Consider the following 12619-nt stretch of genomic DNA (forward strand, 5'->3'; position numbering starts at 1 on the left):
TACTGAATCTTTCTCCTCTCCAAGTAGGCAAGTCTCTTGGTTAATAATGCAATACTGAATAAGTGAAAGGCTATTCGTTGCTGAAGCACTAGGATATAGGAAGAGGCTGTGTGCGCCCTGCAACTCAGTCTCTGTACAGCTTAATTGACTTCAAGTTTGTGGGTTCCAAAAATTCAAAGTTCAAAGTGGAAAAAAAAGAAATTTAGATTGTTTAAAACAAGGTAGCATTGGTAAAGTATAGCCATTACATAACATTTTTCATCATTAATAATCCGTTGATCCAATGATCATCTACTTACCATGGTGATGTGTAATTTTTAGTATGCCATGATTATCAACTTAAACTAAGATGTGTAAATTGATACTAGTGCGTCTGTTTTCCTAACCTTGGCTCGATCAGTAGAATATCACACAAAAACAGTAACTGTTAACTGTACTAGATAAAACATTTAATACATTTCTTAAGGTATTTAGAATTTTTCTTTACAGAAGTCCTCATCCTTTGAAGTGTCATCATAATGTCATCCAAGCAGAATAGCATTGGAGAAAATATCCTAATCTCATGTCTTTTAATTGCAGTATTTTTTTTTTCTTAACTTTGTCTTTCTGCAGGTTTATCTGAGCCAACCACATTTGGAACATTCTCTGGTAAAGACGTCCCGTCGCAGATCGCCTCGAACGGGCACATCATGAGGCTGGAGTTCCAGTCTGATCACTCGAACACTGGGAAAGGGTTCAACATCAGCTACACTAGTATGTTCTATCTATCTATCTATCTATCTATCTATCTATCTATCTATCTATCTATCTATCTATCTCTTTTGCTACTCAGTATTGATTTAAAACTTAAAAACATTTCATATGAGCAATTTCATCAAGGAGGTCAAAATAAAGAATTTTTTTACTACTGTAATATTCATGATCCTCAGATCGCAGGCATTACAGTCTGGTTTAGTTTAGTTTAAAATGTAACATCGCTATCCTAGGGGGAAAAAAATAGCCTGCCGGTACTTATCTGTCCAACAGGAAACAGGCTAATGTGGCGTTACTCTTCATCCTCTCCTTGAGTGCTCTTCAGTGGGTGAAGGTTGACCTCAGAATCACTCTTGATGTGGACGTTGTGTCCGCTTGATGGTCCGTGATTTTGGTTTTTTCCTATTGGATGTCATGTTATCGATCTGGCACTATGCGCTCTTATTGCCTGGGAGCCGCACACCCACTGCTCAAAGGCTAACGCTCAGAAGAGTCACAAGAAAACAAGAAAATCCAGGCAGTGGGCAGTGTCTGTGCAGATACATACACTGCCACACACTTCTAGTGGGTCATAAGTGATGAATTAAAGAGATTATTATTATCAGTCTACACATTGTTTTTTTTTCGGAAAATCCTGCTCATTCTGCCTTTAAAGTGCAGCTACATTGCAGTTAAAGACCAGACATTTTTTTAGGTATCTAAAACACCAATACTAAATATCAGGTGTCCAGTCATTCAAAATGTATCACTCATCAGCAAATTGAGACAACAACTTCTTTAGCAACAGTAGCATCAATAGACCATAATGCATGTTGGAAATTACTAATCAAGGTAAACAAGCCAAGAGGAAGTGGATTCATACTAAAAAAAAAAAAAAAAAAAAAAAAAAAAGGACAGAAAAGTTGATTACAAAATCACCCCTGGAATGCGCTGAACGCGACAGATTAATATTTAACAGTATGTAAGAGTATATTTAATTCTTCTTTTAAGGGTCTACATTTGTGTTTTTAATTCGTCACATACTATAGATTCTACAATTGTGCCCTAAAATGTAGCAAGCAAAATGCACCCCTTGGTTTGAGTGAATACAATATTCAGCAGTTCAGATGCTAAGTTGAAGCATCTACTTAGCTGCCAAGTCAGTAATATCCATTACAGTGCATTCATATGTAAAAATGTGAAATGTGGTATAAACTTGAACCGTGGCTCGGGAGGTTCATTATACACAAACTGAAACAGAATGATGCTCGTGATGTCCTCATAAATTGGTAACATTCTCTTCGTCTGGCCTGAGTTTGACTAGCTCTGCTTCAATGATTGTACTCATTGTGCATTGAGGTTGACTAGCTCTGCTTGACTGATCATCTCCTTTCATGTCTTACTTTTGCTCGCCTAGTTAAGCCTGACTCATTGTTGGCTCTGAACCTGACTACTGTGGCCTGTATATTCATCTGCTCTGACTTGTTCTGCCTGGCTGGTTTTGTTAATTCTCTGTGATTTCCATGCGTTTTGCACCATTTCACACAGTTACTCCCAGATGACCTTGTCTCTGACTCTCCCTTGAGAGGTGACATTTGACAAGTGAAAATGCTAAATGTGTTTTTCTCTCCTCAGCACCACAGTATATTTAATAAAAGCCCTATCTCTAATCCCAACACAAACAAATTTTGCTGCCCTAATCCAAACACAAACAAAAGCGTCGATACACTCTGGAAAACAAAAAAATATGCCTTTGTAGTCTTTTTTTTTTTTTTTCGCTGACAAACTTTTCAAAAGGCAAACCCTACTTTATACTGCATGCATCTTTAAACAGATATATATTTGGGCTTCTGTAAACCCTGTATTGAAGTTGCGGCGTAAATAGACTGAGGTGAATACAAAACTTTTACATACTACATACATACTTTTGCACAGATGTAATGTTGGAAAACAAACCAACAGAAAAACAAATAAGTAAAAATATAAAGATAAGATAAATAAGTACAACAACTATAATAATAATAATAATAATAATAATAATGTATAATAATGTATAGTTAAACATCAATGTTTTTGTGAAATTATAACCAAAGATGTTTGCTGAAACTACAGCCACACCTTCGTTGACAACGGTGCTTTTCAAGAGTGTAATTAGAATATCTCTGCTCCTATTAATGCTGTATTGGGACTTTAGAAAGCTCAAGGATCTTTGAGCTGTTTCAGTAATTTGGTCTATTAACATTTGAATGCATAAATGAATGCTGATACGTGTTGCTGTGGGCATAGTTGCATCTGTTTATATTAGAAACGTTAGAATCTGTAAACACAACATATGAGCAGTGAGACAGCCAGTTGTCCACTTTACATGCTTAGAGTGGTGTTTATAAAATTATGAGTCAGGAGCCAAACATGACTTGCAAACAAAAAGAAAATTGCATTAATTTATTATTATTATTATTATTATTATTATTTAATTTAAGAAAAAATTCTATCAAATGCTGCAGGCTTTATGGGAACGGTGTGTAAATATTTAGTTTAATATTGCTTCAAATGCCTCCAAGTCCCTAAAATGTAACATAGGCTAAATAATCACTCAAGGCTATGAAAAATAAGTGTTCAGGGTAATTGCTGCTTTTGTGATCTAATTTCATATTATTCTGATATGGGAATGTTTCTGTCTGGTGCTAAAACACAAGCAGGCGTATGTGCCATCAGTTAACTAGAGCAGCCTGATTACCTGGGAGTTCATGAGTGGGCTTCATAAGGAAACACACAAATACATTTTGACATTGAGTGTCCTTTGTCTTCAACTTTGACAACCAGCGTTCAGTTCCCAGCTCATAGCAAACTTATACAAAGTTGTCTTACTTGCCTAAAGCCAACCTAACCTAATCTGTTCACACGATCAACAGGTGAAATGCCGTGTCCTGCTTGTGGTATTGTCAGATAATCCTTTCATGGTGGACGAGCATATAGTATTCATGCAATTTCAGTCCACAACACAAAAATCGAGGTTACAGAATTATCTCTTGTTACGGCAAATTTCATGAAGCTGTGATGCCAAACTGAAGAAATAAGATGGCGCTCTTTACTGTAACGTCTTAAAAGAAGAGGTCATAACCCAGTGCAATGAGAGTTTCTAGTCTGATACCATCCTAACATCAGAGAATAACAATATAACCTTACTGACTGCCACAATGAGAGTCTGAAAAACAAATCGGGAGATGAATCCAACTCACCAGAGAAATGAACATGCTTTTTTGTTTGTTCTGGATTCTGTTGCCTCCCAAACTCAAAAATGTACACGTGTACAATTCCAAAACATGTGAAATATTTTGTATTTGATGTTTTTTTTTTTTTCAGTCAGTAGTCTTTAGTGTTATTCTGATGAGATTTCCGTATAACAGCAGTGACCAAGTAAATTGTGTATAACATTTATATAACATTTAAAGCAATGTATTTTTTTTATCACACATATATAATAAATATGTTCAATAAAATCATTTTTGACACATTTACATCTGTGCTAAATTTTAATATGACACTACAAAAGTAATTTAAGTCAGCAGGGAAAATTGCTGAAAACCTGAATAGTGTGAAAAAAGACTCATTACTGGAAATGGAAAGTGAGAAAGTAATTTGCATCTGATAGTGGCTACTCTTGATTAGATGACTTTTTTATTCTCCAGTAATAAAGTTTTTAGCATTATTTTATCATTTATTCAGTGTGTTGAAACTTTATCATTCCAAAATCATTTTTATGATGTTTATTTAATGCATATTTGTATGAGTAGGTAAATTTTAAAATTCTTTGTGTTTGATCTATGATGAATGGACCTTCTTCTGATTGGGTTTGCATTCAAAACTTTAACAAATTTTCCAAAAAAACAAAAAACAAACAAAAAACAAAAGCAAAAACAAATCAAAACAAAAAAAAAAACATACTGGTGTGAAGCAAAGAGGTAGTCTTTTTTTCTTTGTTTGTTTGTTTGTTTGTTTCTTTCTTTCTTTCTTTCTTTCTTTCTTTCTTTCTTTCTTTCTTTCTTTCTTTCTCTCTTTCCCTCTTTTCACTGACTCTTTGTCCTACTTTGTTTCCCTCTACCCTGACCCTGTGCACACACCGTCTTTCATCTTACACACTTTTTAATTCTGTCTCTCTCTGACACACACACACACACACATACACACACACACACACACACATTCTCCTCTGTGAGGGAATTGCATTGAGTGTTCAAGCTGAAATGAGTTTTGAGGATTGTTGCCTCTTGTTACTGTTGCTGTCACAGACGCCCAGCCCCCTCACCTTTTTTTCCTTGTCTCTTCTCATATTTTCTCATCTCCACTCAGATTTTCTCTTCTATCTTCTTTGTCTTCCCTTCATCTCTTTCCTCTTGTCTCCTTAAATGTCCAGTTCCTCCATTTCATCTCTTCTCCCATCTTTTGCTCTTTTACATTTGTCTCTTCTCCCTCCTCCTCCCTGAATTTATGTATGCGTGCTGGCATGTATGTGTGCACACTGTCACTTATTTATGTGTCTCTCCTCGCATATTTTTCTATTCCAACCTCTCAGTCTGCCAAGCACGTATCATTTGAAACGTGTGTGTGTGTTTGTGAACATGGATGTTCTCCGTGTGTATAATTGCCTTTGTAAGTGTGTGTTAACGCATGTGTGTTATTTTTTTTTTGTGTGTGTGTGGACATTTTTGCTTATCTGCACGTGTGCATTTGAGCGTGGATGTGTTTGCATTCATACATGCATATGTGTGTATGTGCATCCTTCTCCCCTCCACATTTTCTCTCCCAGCTCTTATTTCCTTTCCATCAGCCGCTAATCAACCTGGGACGTGTCCACTCGCTGGGTGTGTGCTCTGGGTGGGATCAGGTTAATCTCCGGAATGGGTGTCATATAAGCTAAACATGACAGGGTCGAATCCACGAGAAGATGATTCCAATCCCATATTTCCATATCAGGGGAGATGTCACACTCAGAGTAATACAGGGGTGGTTTTCAAACTTCTTCCCTGCCAAACATTTTCAATGCCGCTTTTTACTTTTTAACACTAACTAAGTATATTGCAGAAATTAATTAAATACACACTACACACTGAAACAAGGCCAGCACACATTTTGTTCAAAATAAGAAACTTGTACCACATGTATTCTGAACAAAACTACAGAAATACAAACAGAAAGATGAGGCTAAACTGTAGAAACATGCTTGAGTATTTGACTATTTATAGTAATTTCTGCTTGGATATTCTCTCGCAGCTCTTTTGGTGTCTAAAACAGTTTGCTCTGTTCTACATAATCAATTAATATATTGCCATGTATAAGATATGTATGTAGTCAAACCTGGATTGTTCTTTCTCCTTTTGTTGACTTTTTTTTAAAAATTCTTTTTCTCTAGCATTTGGTCAGAATGAATGTCATGACCCCGGAGTTCCTGTTAATGGTCAGAGGTTTGGAGACCAGTTTCAGCTGGGCAGCTCTGTGGCATTTCGCTGCGATCAAGGATTCATTAGGACACAGGTAACAGTTATGTGTTTAAAATGACTTATAATAATAGTAATTATTATTATTATTATTATTATTGTTATTATTAATTGTAGTATTTGTGTATTTATTAACAAAAATGGTAAAATAATTAAGATTTATTAACATAAGAACTGTTGTCATCTAGGGGTCAGACCAGGTCACTTGCATTATCCAAGAGGGAAATGTTGTCTGGTCAGCTGCAGTACCACGCTGTGAAGGTACACACACACACACACACACACACACACACACACAGAAATTATGTATCACAGGGGTGCAAAGGACGAGCATTTTCCCCTGCCGTTTTTCTCCCAGGTGCCCTTTTTAGACTGAAACATCAAATGGAGATTCTAATAGTGCATCATTAACACACACTTGTAAAGAAACATATTTTCTCTTTGTTTCTCTTAAATGGAAATGGAAACTATCTTGCTAAGCAAAGAAACCACTTTGGTAGGATCCTATTTGATATTTCAAAGTTGCTCAATTTCGTATTGCATTTCATTTTATGCCTGTAATTTTTTAGATTGGATTACATTTTAATCTCAGTGAGAGGTTAGAAATGCAAGTATATTGCATTTTCCCCCTTGAAAGGGTGTGTACATGCCACTGTGCAAAGCACACCAGAAATTAGTTTTTAAAAGCAGATTTTCAAAAATTCCGCCTCTGGGGAGCACCATGCCCCCCAGCACCCACTGCATTTCTGGGGAACTGCCTGCTTTTTAAAGGCTATGTCTTCAGCATTTCTGCTTTATTAGACATTTCACAGTGAGAGGGACAGAAATGATGGGAGAGAGGGGATTTGACATGCAGCAAATGTTCCAGGCTGCTTTCAAACCCAAGATGTCGTGTTAAAATAGTTGGCACCTTAGTTGCCCTTTTGTGAATTTTGTCACTGCTGTGTAATGCACAAGCAATAGGCAGGTGCATGTAATGTTTCACCTTATAATGCTGAAGTTGCATGTGGACTGAATTATTTTGTAGGTAAGATTTAATCTGGATTTCCCTTGCTGCCATGGCTAAAGCATGCATGTGCACCTCAGATAATGCATACATGTCCTCTAATTGCTTTAGCCTGCAACCTCTCTGCTGTATTATTCAGCCCACAGTATATACACACATATCATCTCACTCTCAGAGTTAATCTTAAATGGGATTGGCACAAGTTCTGCTGAAACTCAGTCAGGGAGATGCATTCATTACGTACAGTAACTGATACAGAAAGATGCATCCATGGCATGCAGATAAGCTAACTGGGAAGTAATAATAAGGATGTGTCATTATTCCAACACAGTTTGAAAGCGACTGACAGCCATCAGCATGTGCTCATCCACATCTTTTTTATACCCTTTCTATCTTGATTGCATTGTCTAAATGATATTAGCGAGTGCTGCCTGTTGTTAATAAATGGAATAGAGCAGACAATTAAATTCAAGCAAGTTGTTGCCTTATTAAATGTTGGATGTGGAAAAATAGCACCCATCCCCTTGGATTGGGATGGATAATTATGCTTCAGTTTGCAGAATGACTTACTCTGGTGGATCCCATTCAAATATCACACCGTGTGTGAACAACAGTGGGGGAAAGTGAAGGGAAGAAAGTAAGATGACTTTCTTTTGCTTATTCAAGGTCTGAAGTTATTTGAGCAATCAAAAGGGTGAATATAGAGGTGACTTTAGAGTATTGGTGAGACTGCTTTCTTGAACATAAGCTACTGTAAACTCTGTGCTGTACAAAAAGCAGTGGATACAGTGCACGTTGTAAACTCAAGGGTTGCAAGGCTGAATTTACAGTTAACACCAGGCAAAAATGTTGTCAGTTATCTGTTGTAAAATTGTTGCAAATATCTCACAATACAGCGTTATTGTAGAATGTTTTTACAGTGATTTACTAGATTATGCTTGTGAAGTGTTTTGAATGAGACCAGGCTTGCCGTTAATCCAAAGAACAACAATGCATTAGATTCTCTTCACCTGTTGAATAATAAGATTTATTATAATTATAATAAGACTTTTTATTTAAAGACAATACAGTTTTACAATAATAAAAAATTCTAATAACAGAGTAAGAATTTCCATTTTCATAGGCAAAAGTGGGGGATCCTGATCACAAACATGTTGCAAAGAGGAGTCCTCTTGCATACTACATGCAAGATTTACACACATTCAGAGTTTATTAACTGCTTGAATAGAGATGACATGTGAAGGTTGATTGTGTTTTTTTTTTTCCGCTTACACCTTTCCACTTGTCCTGGTGCCAGTGGCGGTGGTTAATTCTGATGAAATGTCTGAAATCACAAAATCAGACGAAAAGAAACTTTGTGAAAAACTCTGTGGTCACAGCTGCTCTAGAGCAGAGATCAAAATCCATCACTGTTTGCCCTTCCATCATGAAAAATTTAAACTATATTCATTATCATTTCAGTTGTGCTTTCCGGTCAGTTAGGCAAGATGAAACTGGAAAAAGCTCTGCAGTGCAATGACTAATATACACATATTGTTGATCCAGTCAAACATAATGGACTACTACAGGGTCTGGCAGTAACATTTGACCAACATCCACTGCTACTGCAGTACAGTAATAAGAACTGCAATAAACAGGGTTATAATTACGTTCCTGAGACTGGGTATTTTAGTTTTATTGGTGTAGTTGGTAAAGTTGTAAGCTTTAAGACAAATTTTGTAAAAAAAAAAAAAAAAAAAAAAAAAAAAAAAAACAACAACAAAAAAAAAATTTGCATGAAATCAAGAGTAGAAAGCTAAACTAAATTAAGCCAACAATGTGCCAGCCAGAGGAAGTGGCAGCTGTGTTCATATTATAATGCAATTGGAAGAAATATTTATTTTTCGCTTTCTGGTTGCATGTGTGGCTCTCTTTATCTCTGTGTAGCTCCTTGTGGCGGCCACCTTACAGCACCCACAGGCGTGCTGCTGTCCCCGGGTTGGCCGTCTTTCTACAGAGATTCCCTCAGCTGCGAGTGGGTGATTGAAGCACAACCAGAGCATGCTGTGAAGATACACTTCGACAGGTAAGTTATTGAGTTATAAGGACATAAACAGTCAGTTTGTTTGCTAAGTCGGTCAGTCACATTTACATTTTTCGGCAAAAGTAGATGCAGCATAGCCTGAATTTGTTGTAGCTGAAATTTGACTTTTCTTTGGTGGGGCCGAATTCACAGCCAAAGATTACATTACTAAATAAATAAATAAATAATACTTGCTATTCATGTTGTCAGTTAGATGTCGGATGGTTATTGTTGGCAGTTGCTTGGTCAGTTAGCAAGTTATTTAGTCAGGTAGGAATGTAGTTAGGCAGGATAAGTTTAAGTTAAGCCAGTTAATTAGGCTTGTAGTTTTTCAGTTATTTAAGTGGTCAGTCATTTAAATATGGAGGCAGGATGTGTGCCATTGAGTCTGTTATCTAGGTGGCTTGTCAGCATATTGGTTCACATGTTGGATTCAGTCTGTTACTGGTCTATTTGCGGTGCCTAGAGCTGAAACATTTGGCCTTTGTTCTGCTGGCAAATCAGATTTGTTTCTCAAATCAAATCTATAAGACAGACTGTCTGCGCTGTTATTTGAAAGTGATTAGATTGGATTTGAATGTCCAGACGTTACCAACCTATCTGCATGGATTACTGTGGGAACAACATAGGCGTCAGTAGCTGTGTACATCTGCTGGTGATGCGGCTTTGCTATGCAGAAGCATGAGAAATGTACGGAAGCCTCCCCTCAAAATGCCACAGTTTATTTCAGTGTCTGTTGTTCTCGGTGTTGTCCTCCATACCGCTCTGCTAGTAGCGGCACAGATTCTGCTCAGCCACTCTGATGCACCTCTGTCACTCTGGATTTGATGTTGGCGCTGTGTGTGGCGTTGTCTGACAGTAAAGTTTCACATCTGATTTGAGTGACCAGAGCATCTGGACTGAGATGGATCTGAAGAAATGCAATCGGAGTCGAATTTCAAACCACCTACAAATGTGGTTTGGATCTGATTTCATGTGGTTTTTGGCTGTCCAGACTCTCTAAAATCAATCTGGATGCAGTCTGGGTATGACAAAAAACAGATTTGGGCTGGCAGTCTGAAAAAGGCCTTGGGTGATGCACATCTTTTCACTATCCATGGTAATTTTGGCAGCAGTTTTAGATTCAGCCTCCGTATTATTATCTTTTTTCCCTCCAGATTTTCAGTCCAGTCCAGATGCCCATTTTTTCACATCTGTACTGTTTAAAATATGGGTGACTAATATCTCATGGTGACAAAATGAATATTGCTGCCAAGTCTTTAGTCTACTCTCTACACAGTATTAGCATTTGCCACAAACTGGAAAGATATGTTTGATGTTAGTTACATTCCATTAGCAAATTGAAATAGCCAGATAAATGTTTGTGTGGGTCTGTCCTTGTGTCTCTGTGTTGTTGTGTTTGTGTCTGTCTAGGTTCCAGACTGAGGTCAACTATGACACACTGGAAATCAGGGATGGCCCCTCTGCCTCCTCTCCTCTGATTGGTGAATACCATGGGACCCAAGCACCTCATTTCCTGATTTCCACCTCCAACTTCCTGTTCCTGTTGTTCACTACTGACAACAGCCGCTCTGCAGCAGGTTTCAGCATCAGATATGAAAGTAAGACTGAGTGACTGATGCAGACTAACTAATAGAGATGACTAATAGAGACGTAAACAGTTAGATAATAGAGTTATTTGATGTTTTGGCTCAATACACAAAAAAAAATATGAGGTTTAAATACACATGCACACATGCATGCGAATACACACTCATGGCCCCTCCTGACTCTTCAGTGTGTGTTTGTTTTTCAGGTGTGATGATGGAGTCAGACTCATGTCTTGACCCTGGAATACCAGTCAATGGTCGTCGCCATGGCAGCAGCTTTGCCATTGGTTCTCGAGTTTCGTTCACTTGTGATCCTGGATACACGCTCAGCGACCAGGAGCCAATCGTGTGTGAGCGGAATCATCAGTGGAGTCATGCTCTTCCAAGTTGTGATGGTAAGAGTTTGTTTATTTGTTTGTATGATTCTTTCTGTCATCTCTTTCCTATCTCTCGCCTCCCTTTTCACCTCCTTTACGATGCACAACAGCAGCTCAAACCACATACACACATCTCAAGGGATGAAACTTTATTCCCTGGAGTAATATAGACTGGAGATGAATAGCATAGAAAAAACAAAAAACAGCCTTGTACTGTAGTCCTAACATTAGCATTGTTTGCATTATTCATTAAAAACAGTGAGAGTCTCTTGTTGCAACCTACCATGTCTTGTATCTCATGGCTCCAATGGCAGTCTCACTTTGAGGGCGTGGCCACGCGGGTCTGTCAGAAAATGGACACAGTTTCGATTTATGTTCATCAAGTTATTTTTTGGCCGGACTTTTCCTTTTTGTCTTTGTTTTTGTAATCCCTTAATGATGAGCTGTGCAAAAACAGCATTGCATTAAATATGAACAAGGCTCCCATGTAAACAAAGTGGATTAGTTTACATTCATCATTTTACTCTTATAGCCATGAAGTATGTTGTTTGACCCCTATGTAAATTCATAGCCTGCAAAGATGTTTGGAAAGACTTCATTTTTAATGTTCACATCTGGCTCTCAATGCAGCAGCTTGGAGAGGAAACTCCCACTCCTTTGTTTTGATTGACAGTCTAAGTTGGAGGCATTTCTGGTAACCGTATCAGCTACTTCACCAATTTGCACATCATCTGGTAGAATTTCCACTGCAATATAAGATTTTTTTTTCTATTAGCTAGACAAGTTAGCAAGCTGTCTTGCCAGGAGAGTTAGAAGAATGCAATGTCTGCATCATTAAAAGGTGCTTCTCCAAAATTAATTTGGTGTCACCTTTTATCCACCAGCTGTCTCCGCTCAGCATATGATCAGGATTTCCTTTCTTTGCTCTTCCAAATTCATGGTTTCTCTCTCTTTTGCTGATGTGATTATTGAGTGAGCAGAAAGGAAAAACAACCTGGAGTCTTGTGTGGGCCCTAATGCCTCCCTCTCTGCACAATACTGTGTCACTTCTGTGCTTGTGGCTGGCTCATACGTACTCACATGTGTGCTTGAGGACCAACAGATAAGTGTTTCTGTTGTTGTACAGGGACCCACTCTGCTTGCTATTGTTAATAGCAGCCAAAAACTCTAATTATAATTATAATAATTAAAAACTTAATTATAAACATTTGCTCAGTTCTTATTGGCCTCATTAAACGGATGGTGACAAATCTGTCTGTGCAGGAGAGGTTCAACTCACTTGATTTTTTGTTTTCCTTGCAAAATGGAAATCTGACAGAGACAAACACATCATCAGCCCTGTCTGGACAACAGATGAG

The 12619-nt window shown here is 37.7% G+C and overlaps 1 protein-coding gene across 1 annotated transcript in view; it reads left to right on the forward strand.

Moving 5' to 3' along the window:
- The window catches only part of LOC115378771 (CUB and sushi domain-containing protein 1-like), a 659837-nt gene that overhangs the window by 455964 nt on the left and 191254 nt on the right, over positions 1-12619 (forward strand). The window contains exons 15-20 of the mRNA XM_030079264.1: positions 613-753; positions 6143-6264; positions 6416-6488; positions 9160-9298; positions 10709-10896; positions 11091-11279. Coding sequence (XP_029935124.1) covers positions 613-753; positions 6143-6264; positions 6416-6488; positions 9160-9298; positions 10709-10896; positions 11091-11279 — 852 coding nt within the window. The remainder of the gene's footprint in view (positions 1-612; positions 754-6142; positions 6265-6415; positions 6489-9159; positions 9299-10708; positions 10897-11090; positions 11280-12619) is intronic.

The sequence above is a fragment of the Myripristis murdjan genome, chromosome 3 (assembly GCF_902150065.1).
Source record: "Myripristis murdjan chromosome 3, fMyrMur1.1, whole genome shotgun sequence".
NCBI classification, from domain to species: domain Eukaryota; kingdom Metazoa; phylum Chordata; class Actinopteri; order Holocentriformes; family Holocentridae; genus Myripristis; species Myripristis murdjan.